Source organism: Brienomyrus brachyistius, chromosome 3 (assembly GCF_023856365.1).
Source record: "Brienomyrus brachyistius isolate T26 chromosome 3, BBRACH_0.4, whole genome shotgun sequence".
Taxonomy (NCBI): Eukaryota; Metazoa; Chordata; class Actinopteri; order Osteoglossiformes; family Mormyridae; genus Brienomyrus; species Brienomyrus brachyistius.
Window position 1 is genome coordinate 3596529 of NC_064535.1, and position 22306 is coordinate 3618834.

The 22306-nt window shown below is 47.3% G+C and overlaps 1 protein-coding gene across 19 annotated transcripts in view; it reads right to left on the reverse strand.

Moving 5' to 3' along the window:
- Positions 1 to 1865: 1865 nt before the first annotated feature.
- LOC125739282 (centrosomal protein of 170 kDa-like) overlaps positions 1866 to 22306 on the reverse strand; it is a 48807-nt gene continuing 28366 nt past the window's right edge. For 4 of the 19 annotated variants that reach the window (XM_049009210.1, XM_049009195.1, XM_049009201.1 and 1 more), the window contains 11 exons: positions 19722 to 19844; positions 18381 to 18516; positions 16510 to 18117; positions 15816 to 15884; positions 13715 to 13955; positions 12705 to 12915; positions 11114 to 11281; positions 9263 to 9351; positions 7471 to 7564; positions 4744 to 4795; positions 1866 to 4539 (listed from right to left, as the gene is read on the reverse strand). In XM_049009210.1, the coding sequence (XP_048865167.1) occupies positions 4304 to 4539; positions 4744 to 4795; positions 7471 to 7564; positions 9263 to 9351; positions 11114 to 11281; positions 12705 to 12915; positions 13715 to 13955; positions 15816 to 15884; positions 16510 to 18117; positions 18381 to 18516; positions 19722 to 19844 (3027 nt within the window). In that variant the 3' untranslated portion in view covers positions 1866 to 4303. The remainder of the gene's footprint in view (positions 4540 to 4743; positions 4796 to 7470; positions 7565 to 9262; positions 9352 to 11113; positions 11282 to 12704; positions 12916 to 13714; positions 13956 to 15815; positions 15885 to 16509; positions 18118 to 18380; positions 18517 to 19721; positions 19845 to 22306) is intronic. The other 15 variants (XM_049009203.1, XM_049009213.1, XM_049009207.1 and 12 more) reach the window with 13 other exon arrangements.

Sequence of the window (22306 nt, forward strand, 5' to 3'; positions counted from 1 at the left end):
CTAATGTAGTTCTGGCAGAGCACTGAAGTATCCTGTATGGTTCTTTTCATTTTAGCATTTTAGGTCATGTCATTACATGTCTCCAACACTCTGCAGACCCAGCATGTCAGAAACTAGTTTTTTTTATTTTCTTGCATCCCTTGCAAATTTGTCATCAGTGTTTAAGTCAGCAATGTATGTTAGGACTTAAATGTTATGTTGTCAGTTGTGTTGAACATTGTGCTTTTGCCGTCCAAAATCATAGCTACTCTTCGTCTTACTGCCCTCAGAAGTCTTGTCTATATTAAGATGCAGTGCACAAAATATTATCAGTCCTTACAACTGACACATTTTATACATTACGAAAAGTATATTTCGTGGCTTTTTAAACAGCTGCATTTGTGAAAAGCACTTGGCTACAATGGTTTACATAAATACGTGATGCTGATTGGAAGCACGCCTTCATAACGCCCATTTTCAAAAAAGGGGATGGAAGTAATTTGTCTAACTACAGGCCAATCAGTCTAACTTGTATAACTGGTAAAGTTATGGAGGCTATAATCAAAGAGAAAATGGTAGATTACCTGGACTCCAATAACATTTTGCGGGATAGCCAGCATGGATTTAGGAGAGGTAGATCCTGTTTAACAAATCTGTTGGAGTTTTTTGAGGAAGCTACTCAGGAAGTTGATGATAAGAAGGCCTATGATGTCATCTACTTAGATTTCCAAAAGGCTTTTGATGTTGTCCCCCACAAGAGGCTCCTACTTAAACTCAAAGCGACAGGTATTTTAGGTACCGTAGCGACCTGGATTGATAACTGGTTAACAGATAGGAAACAGCGAGTAGTTATAAGAGGCACAATGTCACAGTGGGCTTGCGTTCATAGTGGGGTACCGCAGGGTTCGATTTTAGGACCACTATTGTTCCTAATTTACATAAATGATATAGATACCAATATATACAGTAAACTGGTGAAATTTGCAGATGACACCAAGGTGGGTGGTGTAGCAGATACTGAATTAGTGGCTCAGCAGCTACAGCGGGATCTTGATTTAATTAGTGACTGGGCCGATACCTGGCAGATGAAATTTAACGTCGATAAATGTAAGGTACTCCATCTAGGGAGCAGAAATATAAAGTACAGGTATTTCATGGGTCTCACTGAAATAAAGGTAGCTGATCATGATAAAGACCTTGGTGTGTATGTTGATGCTTCCATGTCCCATTCTCGCTAGTGTGGGGAAGCAATAAAAAAGGCCAATAGGATGTTGGGGGTGTGTGGAGTTTAAGTCCAGGGAGGTAATGCTAAGATTATACAATTCCTTGGTGAGACCTCACCTAGAATATTGTGTGCAGGTTTGGTCACCATATCTTAAAAAGGACATTGTGGCCTTAGAAAAGGTGCAGCGTAGGGCCACAAAAATGATTCCTGGTCTTAGAGGAATGTCATACGAGGAACAGTTACTTGAGCTAAATCTGTTCAGTCTCAAGCAAAGGAGACTGAGGAGGGACATGATCCAGGTATATAAGATTCTAACAGGTTTGGATGCTGTTCAACCAAATAATTACTTCAGCATTAGTTTAAATACACGAACTCGTGGCCATAGGTGGAAATTAGCGGGAGAACATTTCAAGCTGGATTTAAGGAAGCACTTCTTTACACAGCGTGTAGTCAGAGTATGGAATAGCCTTCCTGATAATGTAGTGCAAGCTGAATCCTTGGGTTCCTTTAAATCAGAGTTAGATAAGATTTTAACGACTCTGAGCTATTAGTTTAGTTCTCCCCAAGCGAGCTTGATGGGCCGAATGGCCTCCTCTCGTTTGTATAGTTCTTATGTTTTTATGTAAAGTACTAAAAATCCTTAAAAAATGGACAACAGATCTTGATTTTTTTATTTTATTGAAAATAATTGGAGGATGTGATTAACAAAATAATGCAAATACACAATGTATAACAAAATTTCAGTACATGAAAAAAAACAAAATAAATATGTTATTTTAGGTGTCCATAAAAAAAGTCAAAACACTGATAACGTATAAACAACTTAAAAAATAGTGTACCGAGCACTTTCCGTTTTCTTTTTTAATATCTCCTTATGTGGTTCGCTGATAGACCGACTTCCCAATCTAGTTTTCATTCCCATGATAATGACCATAGACCACAGGCGGTCCCTGCATCTGCTTCTGAATACAGAAAGACAGAATTTGATTCCGTCTTTGCCTTTATAAGTTTTGTTTATCTCCTAACGTCAAAACGGCCTTGTATGCGATATCATGCTTCCCAAGCGAACAGAAAGACATAAACCACCCAGGATGTGCAAATTAAAGATATTCATCCCCGATATCCATTCGTTTCCCCATCTTTTATATTTGTTGTTTTTTTCCCTAGTCGGTGTTTCGTTTTTGTTTCATTTGCATTTCCATTGTAGTATCGGGCACTTAGTGGCATCATACACTAAAATACTGAAAAAAGAAAAGAAAAACTGCATTCATTTTTCCAGGTACCTAATTTCACTATTGCTTAAACCTATACATACCATATCGCCAAGGCGTTTATTCCTACTGCGCTGAATTTTACATGGAAAAGACCGGAAAACAAACTTTTCTTTCTGCAAGAACCTCACGGTAAGTACAGAGAAGCAGCAGTGTTAACAAGGAGTTCCTGGTACATATATCTACAGAACTGGGGAAAATTTCCCTCCCAACTGGACAATTAGAGTACGGAGAAAATGGCAGATCAGACCTGTTTCTGAAGGCTAATAAACCTCCACTGCGACTTTGTTACAAATATGGGAAAATGCTGACAGAACATTACGTCTGGCTGACTTCATTAATGGCGGAACTTGGCTTAATTCCATCCTTCTGGCCAAGATATGCCTACGTTCACATTGACTAAGTCCTTCAAGTCTAACTGAAATTTTCGCTTGCTTTTTCACTAACAGCAGGTAGAAGCCTACTGGGGATCCAGAGGTCCCTGTAAACTAAAAATGTGACTTTTAAAATAAAACATAAAAAAATAAAAAACAATGTGGACTTTGCACTTTGCTTACACCAGCACACCAAGCTGTTTCCAGTGCAAAAATTACATGGGTGACCAGTCTTTATTACTTAATTTCTAAGAGTTTACGTCTCTAAAGAGGAAAAAAAAACTATATACACAGCATCCCATTCTAATACTTCCAGTTAACAAATAGAAAGAGTTACAATGACAGGAGGAGCAAACGGAAATTAAACACGGGTATGAAGCCAACGGCTGTTTGGTTACTTTTCAGAAAACTTATGAAACAGGTAGTACGTACTGGTGTGTAGCAAAATTAGGTAGTGTGTTCCACAAAGTGGTTAGAAACTGTTTAGAAAAACGATTTTAAGGGGTCAGGTTTCCTTGGTTTGTCCTGCATTGTCTGTTTTTACCCCCCAATGCATCCCGTAGAATGTCAGTCTTGGAAAACTGAACAAGAAGTCAGTCTTATGACACCATAATGCACTTGTTATGAACCAGAGAAGGTGTATCTGTCTTATAACAGGAATAATAAAAGGTGTAGAATTTGTATCAGATACACACAGTCCGAGTACAATCGCTGGGCTCATTCCACAATACAGTAATCTGCTGTAACTTGGGTTGCATTTGAACAACTTGTGTAACACATCTAATGTTTAATTAGGTTTCAGTTTTACACAAGGGGGTTATTCTTACATCCTTTCCTTGCAATTAAAGACATTTAATCACTTTTCTTTTTAAACAACCACACACTGTTACCTTTTAATGACTGTGCAGTACTGCCATAGTTTCAGTGTGTGAGTTACGGTCATGTGACAAAAAATAGGGTAGTCATGGCGAATGAGATGATATGGCCACAAGAGAATTTCTATTATGCTACTCACGGAAGGAAAAAAAAAACCACAGAACAAGACAGATAGAAGAATCTTGGGAAGGGAGACGCTCTTGATTCCTCCTGGTCCTTGCCATGTTCCTCACAGGGCACCCCTGTGCTGAGGGGGCGGAGGATTGGTGCACAGGTGGCCCAAGCCCAGCCTCCTCCAGTCACATGACCTGTGTGTGAAGCCCTTCCGCAGTACAGATGGGGCCCCTTTATGAGACTTGATACTCACAGACAAAGAGTGTTACGGTTAAGGTTTGCAGGCTGAGGTGGTCTGTAGTCAGAGAGCTTAGTCATTGTTGGGGGAGGGGGAGGGGGGGGGGCTGAAATATATACATATTCAGTACTTATGCATCTGTAAAATTGGATCCATCTCACAGGACAGGACCCTTGTAGCCCGGAGAGTGCTACAGCGAGGCGGGTGGGGGGGGTTTCCCATGCATTCACTTGTGGCTAAGGGGGCTCTCCTCGCCACTGGGATGCTGGCGGCTGAAGCGAAGAGCCACGTCTCGCTCAGTCTCCTGGGGCTGGACCGGCACCACTGGGGCTCGGGACGCCCCATTGCCTGGCCCCTGTGGGCACAGCGGACTCGTCTTGGGTTTGGGCAGAGTGGGGCTGGTCAGTCCCAGGCTGGTCAGAGCATCCAGTGTGCCATCCGGATCCACCATGACATTGATGACTGAGGGGAAAGACAGAAATCAGCACATCCTATTGACTGGGCATGGGGACAGGGCTGGGGTGTGGGTAAGGGGGCGTGGCTCCTGCCCTCATTTGTACCGGTTCGCAAATAAGGTGCACATGAAATGTGTTCATATTGGGAACACAAGCAGGGCCAAATAACTGTCTGGAAAGCCCCCCCCCCCCCTCCATGCAGCAGCCTTACCTTGGAGCTGCTTCTCCACCCTCTTCAGCTCCAGCAGAATCGATGAGATCTCCTGCAGGGCGCCATGCCAGGGAGGAAGGAGAGGAGGGTTAGGGGAGGTGTGCGAAGGGGGGATATCGATGACTGAATCATGCCTCTGGTGCCCAAACGGGTCGGGCTCATGTAATTCCACAAGCACTGAAGAGTCATCACTGTCAGGCAGTGGAAGAAACTCAGCCAAATGATCTGCACTGTAGGTGCTAATCTTAGGACTGCAAAAAAACATGGACGGAAATGAACGTGTCGTCCTAGAAGATGCTCATATACTCAGTTTTCATGACGATAACGTTTTTTCCCAGTGTTTAGAGGTCGATAAATTGATCGGCCAGAAAACAAACATACAACAAAGAAAAATCACCTATTTTTTTTACTTTTTATGGCAGCCGGCATCCGCCGATTAATCAGACTACATGGTTGATACAGTACTGGCTGAGTGGGGCTCACTCCATCGGTGACGTAATGTGGCTTACAGGTACCTACAGCAGTGAACCTGAGCACCAACCAAAGGTACGAGTTCTAAATTCCTGCCGTTTACATCAGTTTCACTTGATGAATACCAGTGTCACAAAGCTGAAACCATCTCAGTTTTGAATCATATTTTGTTACATTTGTCAAAAACTGAATCATGAAATGCCAATGAGACAGTGTTGAATGTGGTTATTTTCTATTGCTTTTAAAATGATCATTCTCTTCTTTAAAGTGTGATTAATACTTAGAGCTAAATCATTCGTGTACGTTATTAATGTTAAATACATATTTAAGCAGTTGTGTTACTTATTTGTTATTTTTCTGCTTAAGAAAATCGGCCTAATATCATTCATCGCCCCCCAACCCCCAAAAAAAAATCTGCATCGGCCACTGAAAAACCCTTATCGGTTGATCTCTAGCTGTGTTATGTGCATGGAAATGACCAATAAATCTCAGTGATTATTGGAGGGCTGGGAATCCGGACATCAGTCAGAGGCTGGAGCTGTCCAGCTGAGGCTGCACAAGGCCACCCACATTTCCATCGTCACCGGGAAGAAGCCACCATTAATCACGGCCCAGATTCGCTTAGCTGGCAAACCCAAGTGCTGCAGCGTGACTGACCCAAACCCAGGCACGGGCAAATAAAAAGTAAACAAACAAAAGATTTACAGGGTCCCGGCCTGCGGCCTTTGCTGATGAATTCACCACCTTTGTTCTGGAACGAGCTCGTATATCAGGACTTAATCGGCGCGAGGACCCGAGGTCTGTAACCATGTCGATCGCCTGCCTTGCAGGTCCAAAATGCTGCTGAGAAACAGGACCTGCTGCACCCAACAGTGTTACATCAGCAGCTTCCTTCAGAGCTACCTGGCCACAACTCAGGGCTCCACCAGCCTGTGACGACACGCTTAACTGGATGGAAATCTTTAGCTGTTAGGCTCCCGGGAGAGCAGCACTGAGCCCTTCGACGGAAACCGTGGAAACATGTAAATCGGAGTCATCACATGGTCAAGGGCCATTCCTCTCCGGGGGTACGGACCACGCCTCGCTGGCCCAAAGGGGAGCGCAGAAGGTGAGGCAGAACTAAGCTTGTGTGTCATGAATTAATTCAGCCGGACAGGTCTGGCGTCTCAGAGGTACCAGGCAGAAAATCACAAAAAGGCCCAGGAACATGAAGAGGAATGTGGGGCAGACAGTCGCTGGGAATCGGGGGGCAAACTCTCTCAGTCCCCCACCAATAAGCGACCAGCCTGTACCTCCTGAGAGCTACTAGTCCCCCTCCCCCCCAACAGGCAGGACTCGGTTCACAGGGGCTCTTTGGCTTGACTACTGTATGCACTATATTAGGGGTATTTTAGGTTTATTTGGTGGGATTTGTGGTCTGCCACCTTGGGGCTTCCACCAGGAACCTGATCTTCCCACTTGCAGTGTTTTTATAGCTCTCAGCCCCTTCTATCAGGTGCAGATGACACCAGACAGCTGAGGCCAGAGTGGGCCTCGGGGAACTACACCATCACGTTAGTTACACACTTTAAAAACTCTTCAGCAGGTCCTTTATTTTTAAAATTCAACTTTTGAGTTATGCGGTGTTTGACATAGAGGTGACGCCTTGGTTCATTTACTTTGGGGGTTTAATCTAAACTTTCCTTGACAAAAGGTCATGTTCCTGGCATCAAACCATGTATAGACTGCAGGCACATAAAACACCTAAACCTTTATTTATTTCCAGAAAAACAGATCATAAACTTTTAAAGAGGTTTTCAGTGAGCAATAGGGAAGTCACATAAATTTGGTCCAGGCGGTCAGTGTCGCACTATGCTAATTTCTGCCTCGGTGTTTGTGTGATTGATCACCCCTGCGAGGAAGCGGAGAACATGGCCCACCTTTTCCACTAAGGCTGTGAGGCTTCCTGGGATCGTCATCCCACTTAATTTGGAATAAACGCACCCTGAGGCAATAATAATATTGGACTGAGCCTAAGAGCACACAAGGGAGTATGGAGATGTTCGCTGCTTTTTTTACACTGATATTGAAGGCTGGGATATTTCAGTCCCATCATCCATATGTACTTAACAGGCAATGTGGCTGAACTAAGCAGAAAGTCAGCAATATCTAATAGAATGAAGAATGCATGTGGGGGAGTCTGCAACCTACCCAGAATCCCCTGGGGGCAGTTGATCATTGCAAAATCCACTGCTGAAAAGGAAGTGGCCCACTCACCTTGTTGGATGTCTTGAGAAGCGGGATGTCGCTCTCCGCCCGGAGTTTGCTCTCAATCTCCTCCCAATTCCTGTCTTTGTCCTTAAATAGTATTCTGGGGTGGGGGGGAGGGTTAAATGGCGTCAGGGCACCCAATCAGGGCCGTTGTGAGTACCACAGCATGGTGTCCATGGCAAACAGCGAGACCCAGTCTTGGTTTGCGTTTAAAGCTCGAATGGGCCACAGCTTTTAAATAATGAATGGCAAAGTCAGAGGTGGTACAATGCTGGGGGCGGAGGGACAGCAGAGAGGCAGCCTCTCGCTCACCCTTCAGCTTAGGAGCTGCACATCTGTCCAGGCCTCTGCCTCTTTCACCTCTCCGCCTCACTCCCTTTCGGACTCTTTGCCTTTCAGACTCTCTGCTTCACTGCCTTTCAGACTCTCCGCCTCACTGCCTTTCAGACTCTCCGCCTCACTGCCTTTCAGACTCTCCGCCTCACTGCCTTTCAGACTCTCCGCCTCACTGCCTTTCAGACTCTCCGCCTCACTGCCTTTCAGACTCTCCGCCTCACTGCCTTTCAGACTCTCCGACTCACTGCCTTTCAGACTCTCCGACTCACTGCCTTTCAGACTCTTTGCCTTTCAGACTCTCTGCTTCACTGCCTTTCAGATTCTTTGCCTTTCAGACTCTCCGCCTCTCTGCCTCTTTCACCTCTCCATCTTACTGCCTTTCAGACTCTTTGCCTTTCAGACTCTCTGCTTCTCTGGCTTTCAGACTCTTCGCCTCACTGCCTTTCAGACTCTCCTCCTGTCTGCCTTTCACCTCTCCGTCTTACTGCCTTTCAGACTCTCTGCCTCACTGCCTTTCAGACTCTCCGCCTCACTGCCTTTCAGACTCTCCGCCTCACTGCCTTTCAGACTCTCCGCCTCACTGCCTTTCAGACTCTCCGCCTCACTGCCTTTCAGACTCTCCGCCTCACTGCCTTTCAGACTCTTTGCCTTTCAGACTCTCCGCCTCACTGCCACCCTGTGTGGCCTTTTAAGACTACAGCCTTGCATTTTTTTCTCATTTTTATTTCCAGACCTGCAGATTTGAGCTTCCCCTGATAAAATTGGCGCAGCAAATATTGCATCCCGAGTGTGTGTGTGTTTTGGGGGGAGAAAAGGGGGCTCAGAATGACTTCTTAGGGTGTGGTACCAGAATGCTGAAAGTCTGTCTAAGGAGAAGAATCAAATGTGTTTTTAGCTCAAAGGCAAGACAGCTAATTAGTTTCAGCCCGTTAGACGGGGATTTTTAAAACGAGTTTTATTCACAGGATGTGTTTGAAGTGCCTGTCAGCGGCGACCTACGTCCTTCCAGCAGGCTGCTGGAAAATAGCCGGCCATCCACACAATGAAGATTCAACGCGTCCCTGAGCACGTATTATGTGTCAAACGCGATAGGATGCAGTCGCTCTTTTGAATTCAGCAGCATTGGCTATGAAATCTAGATACATCTGTGGGTCTCACTACATTTCAATTAAGCCTGAATTGAAATGTCAGGCTCGCCAAAGCAGAAAGGCAGACAGACAGAATAATCTTTGCCTGATACAGCCCCCTGCTGGATCAAAAAGTGCACTACAATCTGGCTGATCGTTGTTCATATGGATTTGTTATGACGGAAAAATAAATAAATACCGAACCTAATAAGAAACTATCCGATGACTAACACAGATTATATAAGATATTCAAAACCATCTTTCAATTGGCCTTGTGATGAATATACCTAAGAAGCTCAAACATTGTACAAACATGCAAGTAACAGGACCATTACCTGATTTTTCCAGCCGTCTTGTCCACGGATTGGCGAATTTTTGCAGACAGCTGGGAAACTGAGGTGAGGAGCAGACTGTCCAACACAGCCTGACAAGAGAAACATGATATCACAAGCATGATAAGCGGCAAACAGAACTGCGGCACTGAAGGGATGTTGCTGTTTCGGAGAATTTAGGATTTCCGAAGGGAAAAGTGCTCCCCCTACTGGACGTCTGATATAATGTTCATTATTACTGTTTTTGCCATTAGAAATGCGGAACGCCAGAACTACTTCAATACCAGCCAGCCTGGCGCCTATCCCAGCAGCCTCAAAAAGCGAGGCTACAAGTTCTGTGGTACAGTCGTGGCAAAAAGTTTTAAGAATGACACAAGTCTTGGTTTTCACAAAGTTAGCTGCTTCAGTGTTTGTAGATCTTTATGTCAGATGTCTCTGTGGCAAACTGAAGTATAATTATACACATTTCATAAGTGTCAAAGGCTTTTATTGACAGTTACATTAGGTTCATGCAAAGAGTTAATATTTGCAGTGTTAGCCCTTCTTTTTCCAAGACCTCTGCAGTTCCCCCTGGCATGCTGTCAATCAACTTCTGGGCCAAATCCTGCATGATGGCAGCCTATTCTTGCATAATCAATGCTTGGCGTTTGTCAGAATTTGTGGGTTTTTGTTTGTCCCCCCGCCTCTTGAGGATTTACCACAAGTTCTCAATGGGATTAAGGTCTGGGGAGTTTCCTGGCCATGAACCCAGAATGTCGATGTTTTGTTCCCTGAGCCGCTTAATCATCACTGTAGCCTTATGGCACGGTGCTCCGTCATGCTGGAACAGGCATTGTTTGTCACTAGACTGTTCTTGGATGGTTGGAAGAAGTTGCTTTCGGAGGATGTATTAGTACCATTCTTTATTCATGGCTGTGTTTTTAGGCATAATTGTGAGTGAGCCCACTCCTTTGGCTGAAAGGCACCCCCACACATGAATGTATGCTTTATTGTTGCATGACACAGGACTGATGGTAGTGCTCACCTTTTCTTCTCCAAACAAACTTTTTTTCCAGATGCCCTAAACAACTGGAAAGGGGCTTAATCAAAGAAAATGACTTTACCCCAGTCCTCAGCAGTCCGATCCCTGTACCTTCTGTAGAATATCAGTCTGTCCCTGATGTTTTTCTTGGAGAGAAGTGGCTTCTTTGCTGCCCTTCTTCATACCAGACCATCCTCCAAAAGGCTTCACCTCACTGTGTGTGCAGATGCCTGCTTCCTGAGCCACAATCCCGCAGCTAAATCAACTTTAGGAGACGGTCTTGGCATTTGATGGGAGTTTCATGGCTGCCCTGAGGGCTTCTTCACAACAATTGAAGGTTGATTTAAGTGCAATCTTACTAACAGCAATATTCTTGTAAAGCCATTTTTGTGCAAAGGTATGATGACTGCATGTGTTTCCTTGCAGGTAACCATGGTTAACAGAGGAAGAATTAATTCAATGATTTCAAGCACCACCTTCCTTTTAAAGCATCCAGTCTGCTATTCTAACTCAATCAGCATGACAGAGTGATCTCCGGCCTTGTCCTCGTCACACACTCTCACCTGTGTTACCAAGAGAATCACTGAAATGATGTCAGCAGGTCCTTCTGTGGCAGGAAATGCAGTGCAAATCGGTCTTTTGGGGATTAAGTTCATTTTCATGGTAAAGAGGGACTTAATTGCAATTCATCTGATCACTCTTCATAACATTCTGGAGTTTATGCAAATTGCCGTCATAAAAAGTGAGGGAGCAGAAAATCAATATTTGTGTCATTCTCAAAACTTTTGGCCAGCGGCTGCAGAATGGTCTGGAATCGACTTGAATGGACCCACCTCATCACGGTTCCACGTGCGGCGCCGAAGGGCGGTCTGGGGGTCCTGGCTGTCGGGGGCTCGAGGGCGGAGCTCCACCGGACGTCCGTTGATCTCAGGGGCCTTGGTCTGCACTACGGGTGGAATCTTCCTAAAATTGAGGCTTTCATCGAAGACGCGATCCACGAGCTGCGGAACGAGTGGTGGGGGTTTGTGTGCATGGGGAAGGGTGGGGCAGAAAGCGGGGGGGGGGGGGGGGGGTAACGTCATCTCTGACGGTCTACTGTTCACAGTGAAATAAGCTATCAGTGTCCCGATTCTTCACCACCAGAGGAATGGCTTTGGGTTAAGTTTATCCACTGTGTACTTCCTGTACATTTACACGTTTTAATCAAGAGCACACTCCGCAATCTGCACTCCAGCCTTTCTGGAGGGTCTTCACAGCTGCACACTCAACTCAGAACATTCACACCTACTCTACGTCACATGACACGACACAGAACATGTTGTTATTGTTAGCTGCACACATCCGTGTTGCCTTCCAAAATCTGTCATGTAGTGTACGGCTAGTAGTCTGTCTGGGGATTACGGATCCAGCAACAGCTCAGGGGTTTTGTTAAGTCTGCGGCTGTGTGTTAAATAATCTGCAGCGCTAAGGCCTTCTAGAGGGCAGAGTTATGTCTACGTCTACTACAGCAGCGATGTCTCTCTGGCTTTCCACCTACAGCTCGAAATGCCAATGGGGTCTTATCCTCATGGAGCATGAGGAAAAGCAGGATGGAGACAGAAGCCATGGCTGACAGGTTTTGGCCACACGTTCTCTCGCATTACGACACACGAGCGTTAGGCTGTTAGACATCAGCAGGCTGCGGATGAAGGGAAGCTGAAGGAAAGAAACGACGGCACTTTATGGGAAATGAAATGGTTCGTATAAAAATGTAGAGAGCACAGGGTGACCTCAGTAAAAAGATATCTATCATCGCAAAGTGCTATCAAAACGGGAGTTAAAATGCCTTCCTTTCCAGGTAACAGCATGTCTTGCTGTATGCTTGGCTTACCCTTGAATTTGTACATTCGCACATATTTCCTACTCAAACCTGGATTCCATTTACGCACCAACAAATGCCAAATGTAGGAGACAAGATTCTCAGTGTCACCTGGGGACACTTTAATCAGACGGCTGACATTTAATAGTAAATCGCCTCTTTTCAGTTATTTACTGCAAACAGAGAGGTTCCCTGTGCAGGTTCTGATTATCTCTCTCAATTATCCGTTTAGACTTTTCATTCTCAAAAGAGCTGCACGAACAAGCAGTGCGGTAGATATTTAGGACAAAAATCAGTCTGCGTTTCAGAAGGTTAAAATGTCAGCCTTCAACTTAAATGCACGAATTATTCATGCATTTCATGTCTGGTTTAATACCCTCATGGAGTGAACTGAGCAAAAAAAGTGTGTTTTTTCTCTATATACATAATATAAACATATTATGTAAGGCCACGTCTACATTTTTATAAGGGGTTAGGGGGACAGAGACTGAGCAAAGCAAAACACATGGGCTGTGATGCTGGGTGGGGGGGGGGGGGGCAAGGGGAAATAAAGAAAAAGAAAGAACCTTGCACACGCCTTCCTGAGATGGCCCTACCTCTTCCCTGGTGTCAATGGCGGAGCCTGGGGTGGTGGCCGCAGTGCTTACTGTGGTGCTGGGCGCGGTGCCTGAGGAGCTGACGGAGTCGATCTCGCCCGCCACGTCGTGGATCTCGCGCGCCAGGATGGCCAAGTCCTTGGCCAGGTCCTGGCTGATCCTGCGCACACAGGGAAATAACCTATTACACATCAGACGGGCTTCTGCAACCATCAGCTCTCATGCACTGGTAACGTTCACTATCAGGAAAAGGCTATTTCAGTTACAGCCGCTAGGTGGCCGACCTGCTTATCTCTCACAGAGTGGTTCTGAAACCACAGCCATTGATTACTGAGAATCCAGCATTTGGGTCCCTCTAGTGTACAACAGTGGTAATGACAATTACTTTGCATGCATTTTGGAGATTTGGAAGCGATGACTTAATTTGAACCGTATTAAATCTGTGGTGTCATATTAAATTAATCTTGCCAGCTTTTTCCCCTCTTCACGAAGGATGCCAGGGCTCCAGCCATTAGTGATTTGTAGGAAAAACACGACACAATCTGGCATCCGATATAAAGTTAAGTGGCTCGTTCCCATGACGACCACACTCCAGTGACACACTTCAACAAGAGAACCAACAAATTGCTGTAGGTGTCAAACATGGCAAATATACACTCCACATGTTATACAGCGAGGCAGACCGGTGAACCTTGGTGGGCCTGCAAAATGACTCTAATCAGCCAAAGAGAGTCCACAGCGTGCAGGTCACATGACAGAACTGTAAGGTGTCTCTTAGGGGGGCTCAGGACTGAATCTGGACACGATACACTGGAGTGTTGATTCCTTCAGCCATCGCCTGCCGCTAAGGATGTTACGGTGGATCGATTAATTACGGAACCACTGATATTTTAGTCGTTATAAACTAGACCAAATAAATACTAGTCAGTCCCACTCTACCCATGGTACCCCAGATGTGGAGAGCGAGAGCAGATAAGTACCTAGCGATCTCCTCGCTGTGAGCCGTCCAGTCCCGGATGTAGTCCTCCTGCTCCCTCATTCGGTGCTTCATGGCACCAGCCATGGGACTAGGCGTGGTGGGGACAGACCCCCCCAGACGGGCGGCGCGCAGGGCGGTGCCAGGCCGCAGGCGAGCGTGCTTGGGGGAGTTCCTACTGGAGCTGAACTCGTCTTCGGACGTGGAAGCGTATTCTGGGGGCAGGCGTCGCCACCGGCTGCTGGCTGCAGGTGAAGGGGCGGGGGGGGGGGGGGTAAGGCCACAGGGGGAGTCAGTTTGGTTCAAAAGCAGACTGGCTTCCTTCAGTACGGGTGACAATCTACTGTACAAACACGGGAAACCCTATGAAGCGGAAGAGTGTAACACGTTAGAGTTAAACATCTGCCATTGGTGTGAGTGTGAGATTTCATTTTCCATTGCGCAATAAAACTATAATGGCCGTCGTCCTCCAAGATTACTGAAGTGTCTGACACTGTGCAGTGTGGCTCCTACAGGCGACAGATTCCGGCAGATTCCACGGAGAGCTCAGTTTCTCACACGCCCTTCACCACTGCTGATGGCCCTCTTCTATGGAAGATCAAGGAGCTTCCAGGTAATATTTAGTGTGGAGGTATGGAGACCAAAGTAAATAGTGAGAAACAAGGGCTGATCTAGGCCCGCACCCTCCAACGAAGGCGCAAGATCATCCTGGAGGCTTTCAGGATGCGCTTGTGCGAGTTTGCATTACAAATACTGCACATATTTTTGTTAAAAGAAGTTTGTGGAAAGTGCAGAACTCTACCGTACCGGCTTCTCATCAGTCTTCATGGTTATACCTACAGTATATCGTGCACCCGGCTGAGACGAGCTGGGAAACGAAGGTTACCAAGGGTGGATTTATGGATGCAGGACACGTGGGCCTTTGTTAGTAGTCAGGTGAGTCTTGTGTTGCACAAGGCTGAGACAATGTGTTAGGGATGTTTCTGTTAATTAAATGAGCAAACAGCCCCGGAGTAGCATCTAACAGTAATGTTTACTAACCCTCTAACACAAGGCAGCAAAAGGCCCCTTTGAGCTTAAACACCTCAAAAGTGTTCTAATGATATATTTCTATTTAATATATTGTGGAATTTCAGAGATGGTTTTCAATATTGGTAGCTAGAGGACTTCAGCGGAATGGTTTAATAGTGTAAACTGCATACTCCTATTTGAACCCGCAAAAGCCGAAGACTCTTAATATAGTGATTTTGAGAACTGCCTTGTGTTAGATGCTACACATGAAGCATCACGACGGTGGCAACTAAATGGATACTGAACAGAACCCAGGGCATCAAGTCTGAGTGAGTTCAGATGGGTTCTGTTCTGGACCACCGCAAGTTATACCAGGTCGACACGCCAGTGATTTCACCAAACGATCATAAATGCCATGCGTGATATCTTTGGAGAGATCTGCTTAATTAGTACCAAGAAAGTAATGACAATGGAACACAGGTGTGAGGTTTTGTTAAAACAGTGAAAAACACAAACAAATGGGTGATCAAACTGTCCCTTCATTCTGCTACCAACACACAAGTGGGGAAGCCACTCTCAGTTAAAGGGATCTGGCGAGTTTTCCTTCCCCGTTCAGCGCTGCTGAGCAGTGATGACATGGCGGTGTGCCTACCACGTGCCTCACAAAGTTCACGACATAATACAAAGAGCATCTCTATTTATCAGCAAATAAGATGAAAGCAGACTGAGACTGACCACCAGGGGGCGCCTCGTAATTAAATCCTGACAGTGCCCCACAAAAAAAGCACCAGTTGCTTACATCAGCAATTCAAGAGAAACTCCAGCTGAATGAACAAACTATAGTGCAAACTATAATATTGGGGGCATCCTGCAAGTCAGTGTAAGAACAGTGAGTAGGTACAGGAGATGTTTAGGGACATGTCATGCTTTCAGGGGGTGGGGGAGGAAGGGATCGCTGTGGTAACCGAGTCATCACTGCCAAGTCAGCTTGGGCGGAGTGGGGGGGGGTGCGTGGTTTTGGTGGGCAAGGGGTCAGACACATGCAGATCACCACATGTGGCCGGGGGGGGGGGCGGCTTGCGCCGGTACACTACCCAGGAGCTCCTCCAGAGATGGGACGTTTTCGGGCCCGGGCACGACGCTCTCTGTGTGGGACAAGCAGCCTGGTTTGTGAAAAAGCGTCACCGTGAGTTCAGCACGGTTGGCACGCGGGGCTCGCTGGCACGGCTCACCACAGGACAAGACGCACATGGGGATGATGACGGCGACGGCACAAACGGATCACAACAGAGGCAGGTTCTGTGATGCTCCTGACGACGGAGGAACCGAAAACTGCTGCCATCTACCCAACACTTCCTTCTGAAACTAGAATTTCTATTCGATGCAGCACAAATATAACTAACCTCAAATGAAATCATCTGAACACACAGATAGACGCTACAGGGCTGCGAGCAGCTCTAAATGACCCTGTCTCTATTCCCATTTAATCCCTGAAGTGTTATTTCAATAGCATTGCTAGCACAGAATTAGTATTGGTGCTAACTACTAGAAAGTGCCGGAATGGCAGCTGAACCATCTGTCCTCTTAAGCTTCCTACACCCTTAAAACCAATCCTGCAATTTCAGGCTCACAGATGTAATTTTAACTCGGTGTTCAACAGTTACAGATATAACACGTTTGTCACCCTACCGATTTATCTCTGTTATATTTTTATGATAGTTTAAGAAGATTAACAAGGTTTCGGACTCATCGCATATGTATGCATGGAGCGTATTAACATGGACCCACCAGAGGGGGAGCTGTGGATAGAGTAGGCAACCTTGGCCTTGGCGTCTGGCAGCTTGGAGACGCTGTTGGCCCTCACGCGTGGCACCACTTTGCCGTCGGCGCCGGAGCCGACGCGGAGCCCCAGCCGCAGGACCGTTTCCGCGGAGATGGCGCCTCGCGATGAGGCCCCGGACCGGCCCACGGTGGCTTCTGAGTCGCTGCGGGCCGACATGGAGCCCAACCGGTTGCGCCGGGGCTGTGCCAGCATGTCGATGCGCGAGGGAGCCTTCTTTCCCGACGGCGGCCGGGACGTGGAGCTGGTGGTGGAAACCTCAGAGGCCACCGACACCCGGTCCGCGTCGGCCAGGTCTGTGTCGGAGGCGTCCCCCAGGCGGGCCCGTCTCAGCAGGGAGGCGCGGGTAGGCCGTGGCCGGGGCAGTGTGGCCGGTTTCCCCGCGCTGGCCGCGCCGGTAGGTGGGGCCGCCGCTGTCTTGCTGCCCTTACTGGCCTCCATCTTGGAATGTAGCAGCTCGTCAGTGGAGGTGAACTGGCCCCGGCCGTGAGAGCGGCCCGAGTACGTCTCCTGGTCGGAGGAGAGGACGTCCGAGATGGTGGAATGGGGCAGGGAGGAGGTCTGGTCGTCGTCAGTCAGGTCGACGGACGGCTGCCGGGGTCTGGAGCCGGCCTGGAGAGAGCGGTGGGCCTCGGGCCGGCTTTCGGATGGGCGGCTCTTCCCCTTCCTGTCCAGGCGCTCGCGGGCTCCGGTCACACTCTTGGTGGTGGAGCTGCCCCCGCTGGCCGTCTTCTCCTTGTGCAGGCTGCTGAGCGTCCGCCGCTTCTGCGCGGCCTTGCGGTCGCCGTCACCCGCCGCCTGGCTCACGGTGCTCGCCGTGTCCACGTCGGATTCGGGCGAGATGGAGCCGGCCCGCGGGTAGCTTGGCTGCTCGCCGGCCTCCAGCTTGTTCTCGTTGCGCAGCTTGGCCTCCAGGAAGGCCATGACGGCCTCCGTGTCTTTCAGCAGCGTGGCTGTGTCCATGCTGCCCACCGAGTCGCTGCGGTCCCGCACCAGCGGCAGGGTGCCCGGCTGCTTGTTGATGCGTGGGATGAGCTCGATGGGCACGTTGGCACTGGGCTTCTCGATGGTGAAGCTTCCCTGTCTCACCAGCGGCTTGCCCGACTTCTCCGCCCCGTCTGCGGCCTTGCCCTGCACAGCCCGGTCCTCAGTCCTCTTCCTGCGTCCCTCATCTGATCTCTTTTCTCCGTTCCCCGAGGCCCGAGCTGGGGGCTTGGAGAACCCCGCCCTGGTCTCCTGCGGCTGGGTCTGGCCTGGCTTGGTGGTGTTCATCGCCTCCGTCTCCATGGTAACCCGGCGGCTGGCTGCGGTCGCCCGGCCCTTGTGATCCGACTGGCTCTCCTTCTCCTGGGGCTCCGTGTCCTGCTTCTCCCCGATCTCGGAGCGCAGGCCCACCTTCCCCGGCTTGCCCCGCGAGCTATCCAAGGCCTTGTCCTCGGTGGGGAGCTGGGGGAGGGTCCTCCGCTTGCGCTCTCCGTGGCTGGAGGTAGACGTAGCGCTCTTGATGGAGACGCCGGACTCGCTGGCATCAGCTTCTGGAAGACATGTTGACGAAACTGCCCCGCAACCCAAGAAACATTTCAACTATAGCCTTGAATTAGGACATGCACCATGGTAAAACACGGTTATATACCAGTCATCCATTAAGGAGAGCTAGTCTTGCTTGCGATGTACCACTAACCACTAACACACTCACAATGCTTATGTTCCAGAATTTTCCATGGCCGCCTTATTCTGTCATTGAGGAATCACCCCCCCCCCCTTTCTGCTGTTGGCGTACCCCTGCGTAATTACACAGATGTCCACCCCCACGGTTTACCTTTCTCCTGGTGGACAAAGGCTGGCGAATCAGCTCCGGAGCCCTCTGGGTCCGTCCGCGTGTGATTGGCGGCGAGCGTGGCCCACTGAGACACCCAGCGTGGGCTGCCCACGGCAACCGGGCCTTCTGGAAAGATCTGCGAAAGAGGAGCAGCAATGGGCAGAGGCCCTGGTCATTAGTATGACCTCATTAAGATCCAAAAGGAAACAAGAGGGCCCCGGGCAAGAAGAGGGGGTGGCACAATAAGGACAATCCCTCTGACATCAATCAGCTTTAAATGGTGTAAGATTTAAGATGGAAAGCTAGAAAAAGCATTTGCTTATTCATGTTTTACTATTTATCATTCATTAATTAATTACAATTTGGAACAATTCAGAATCACTCCAAATAACAAAGGCAACAATTATCACAGTAGTTTTTTATAAAAAAAAAATTATTTACAGTGTTTAAAATATAGATTTTTATTTTTTTTTAATCTGCATCCTGATTTTCAGTGATAAAGCAGCCAGTCTCAACATATTAATTATACAGTAAAGTTTAGCTAAGAGATGTTCCGAACTGCTCTGTAGGGGAGGGCTGATAGTGGGAGATGAATGGATGCATTATTGATGTAAAACAAAAGGTGCTCAGTGACCATTTCCCAGTGTCAGCTAAGGTATATCCTGCCCTGGTGTAGGTGGTAGCAGCCGGCAAAGAAGGCTGCACTGTTAGTGATCTTCCAGTGAAGTAGGTCAGCCGCAAGATTTCTCACTCTCCGGGTAACGCTGATAGCTGGCGTGCTCATGAGAGAGAGAGCGAGAGAGAAAGGGAGGAGGAGGTGGAGAGGAAGGGAACGAGTGATCCAGCGGCAGATTTGACGGAAGATGACGTCGACATTTCCATACATTCTTTTTCCTGACCATCACCTGAACGGTCCTACACCGTAACAACATGAATGGAAGTTTTTCCATTTTAAAATCAACGGCCACAAAACACATTTTCCACTTGAGATGTTAGTCATCCTCCAGCCTCCAGGTGGCACTGTTTCTTAAAAGCCACTTGAGTCTGAAATGACCCCCTTTTCCTAGACCAATGCACCAGGCTAGAACACCAGCATGTCTTTATAAAAACGGTGGTTTAAATTTGAACTGCATCATTTCCTGATTTTTTTTTGGGTAAGAACAACAATCATTTCCTCTCTGTAAAAGGTGCAGAGTTAAATTCAACCCATGCTGGACACTTGCAGGGAGAACCAGTAGGTCTGGTGTGTTTGGTCGATTCAGATTCTACCCGTCATAACAGGGTTAGAATGCTGTTCCTTAAAAGGTCTATCAAAGGAAGATCAGTGATTAGAACCGTTACCTCTGACGGCAAACAGTCAGACTTCTTCATCTCCCCCTGGACCGAGGTCTTCCAGTCTTTCAGCGTGTCATGGTGCTCAGGTCGGACTCTGGCTGGGTCAGTGCTCTGCTCCACCCCAAAGACCTGTGCAGAATGATTGCAGAGAAAGGCGGTAATCGTAAGTCAGGCCTGTTAAGGCTATGATGCTCCTGGTGGGTAATGCTGGACCAGGGGTGGCCAATCTTATCCGCAAATGGCCGGTGTGTATGCGGGTTTTTGGGATAACCTCTAGGTCAGCTGTTCACACCCAGGTGTGAGGACTCTTCAGCCAATCATTCCTCTAATTAGTAATCTAATTACGGAGTGGCAGTGAAAACCTGCACACGCAGCGGCCCGTTCTGAGTAAGAGTGGCCACCCCTGTGCTAGATATAAATAACGCTTCAGTCTCAATGAGCCATAATTAGCACACCTGGGATGTACGCTGTCTTTGCTCCCTTAAAAAAATGAATGGTACCAAGAGGACCCGTCACAGTTCTTGTAGTCTGCATCACCGCGACATGTAGCTACATTTCTGGGGAGGTGGACGTCAGCTACAGCGTAGGGTTTACGGCGAAGCTCAACAAACTGTGTCAATTCAACGCGAAAGTATAAATCAGCCTTTACTCAGGCAACAAAGATGTTTACTTCACAAAACCAGTTCTTACTTAAATAATATAGTTCTCTCAAAATAATATAACGGACACAAGACTATCACCAGACTTCCGTTAGCAACACTGGTTCATACGGTAGGCTGGTGATCATTAGAAAGCTTTGCTAGTCCCTGAGACCAGCTAGCAGGAAACTGGCCAAATTGATTTCAATTATGCCTATGGAAGTGACTGACAGGAAGCAATATCCTCCATTTTCATTTGTAATACAAACCCTTACTTGTAGTGGGAACTTTACAACTGATTAAATTTCACCCTTAAACACCATAAGTACTCATCTTTTCCACCGTGACAGAGATGCATAAGAAAGGGAATCAATTTATCACCAGATCTTCCCAGTTTGCAAGGAAACATCCAGCCTTTAAGAGCTCAAAGCTTCAAAATACGGTTTTGGAAGAAGGACCCAAAATCACACAAGCTGAAGACCATCTTCATGAACGGTTAGATCCATTCCAGGACTTAACACTTCCCAGTGTGGGAAAACAACCATGTAAATAACACCAAATATCTCACTACTCACAAAGAAACTTTCAAAGACTTGTCTGTGTGTGAGACGACGTGCTTCCTCGATGTTCTTGCTGCACCAGGAGTAAATGTGTAGTAGCTTTTCTCAGCAGAGACCGAGGCGGGGTGAGGACCGGAAACAGGAACACTCATCTAGCTCATCCATTCCATATTCTGATCAACACCAAGCCTTGCTTACCCTAGTCCCCAGTAAACACCCCCAGCTGTAACCCTTCTGAGTGTTTCCCCCCACACTAATTCCAAACGGGCTCTCTTTTGATTTTCTGCACCTCCCATCATTTCTCCCATCCCCAAACACACTCCTCACTCCTCCCCCCATTCCCGGGTCACACGGTTCAGTTCGCCGTGCTGCCTGGGGCCATGCTTCCACAGACCCATTAGCTCGGCACTCCTGAGCCAGGCGGTAGAGAAGGGGCCTCGTTCGGAAACTCTGGGCAAAACACTCAATTTAGACAGACTCTGTTCAGCATCAAAGGCGGCCCTTCAACCGCAGATACTTCAGGGTTTCGGTGTGGTCGCAGTGGGGGACTAGAAAACACCACATTTTTTTTGCTAGATGCAGAACTATTAAAAAAAATTAACAACCTTGCTCCCAAAAAAAAAACATCAAGAAAACGAACATGACTTCTAGCAATTCTCCAAGGAAAAGAAACATGTAAGATCGGTGTTCGATGTCGGCCTCAGTTTCTGCCTGAAGAATTCCCTGTTCTACACAAAAAGAAGTTTGTTGAGTTAATTCCAATTAGCGGTGTGTGGTACAGTGAGGGACTCATTACCAACACTGCATGCCTTAATTAAATCTCAAAAATGCACACATAAATGCAATCATCACCCTTGTGTGTTTTAGCACCAAACAGATATGGTTAATTTTGAACTGAAGGTCATTTGAATTCCAAGGGGTCTAGCAGAGCAGGGTAAGGGAATACTGACAGGGTATGCCAAGGCAGAAATGTAATTAGACACGTCATGGTTCCTCAAGACCAGCATGCTTCAGGACACTTCTGGAGCACTGCCAGTGAAGCCACACTGTATAACAGTACCTCTTCACATTCAGGCTGAAATTAAAAGGTCTGCAAGAGCTGTCAAAAACTATGATGTTCTGAACCAAAAAGATTCTAACAAGGTATTTACAGCCTTACGGACTGGGTGAAAGGTCAGTAATTCTACAGAAATTTAAAAAAACCCATGGAGAAATTAATGCAAACCAAAGTATTAAGTTGTACAGAACAAATAAAACCTTCTAAAGAAAACTTCTCTTTCCTGTCCCACTTGCACTGCACTTTCTTTTGCTTAGCAGTGTAGACCAAGTAAGAAGCAGTGGCACAGTTTGAGATCTTCTACAACCCCTTGGTTTCTACAGAACAGCCTTGACC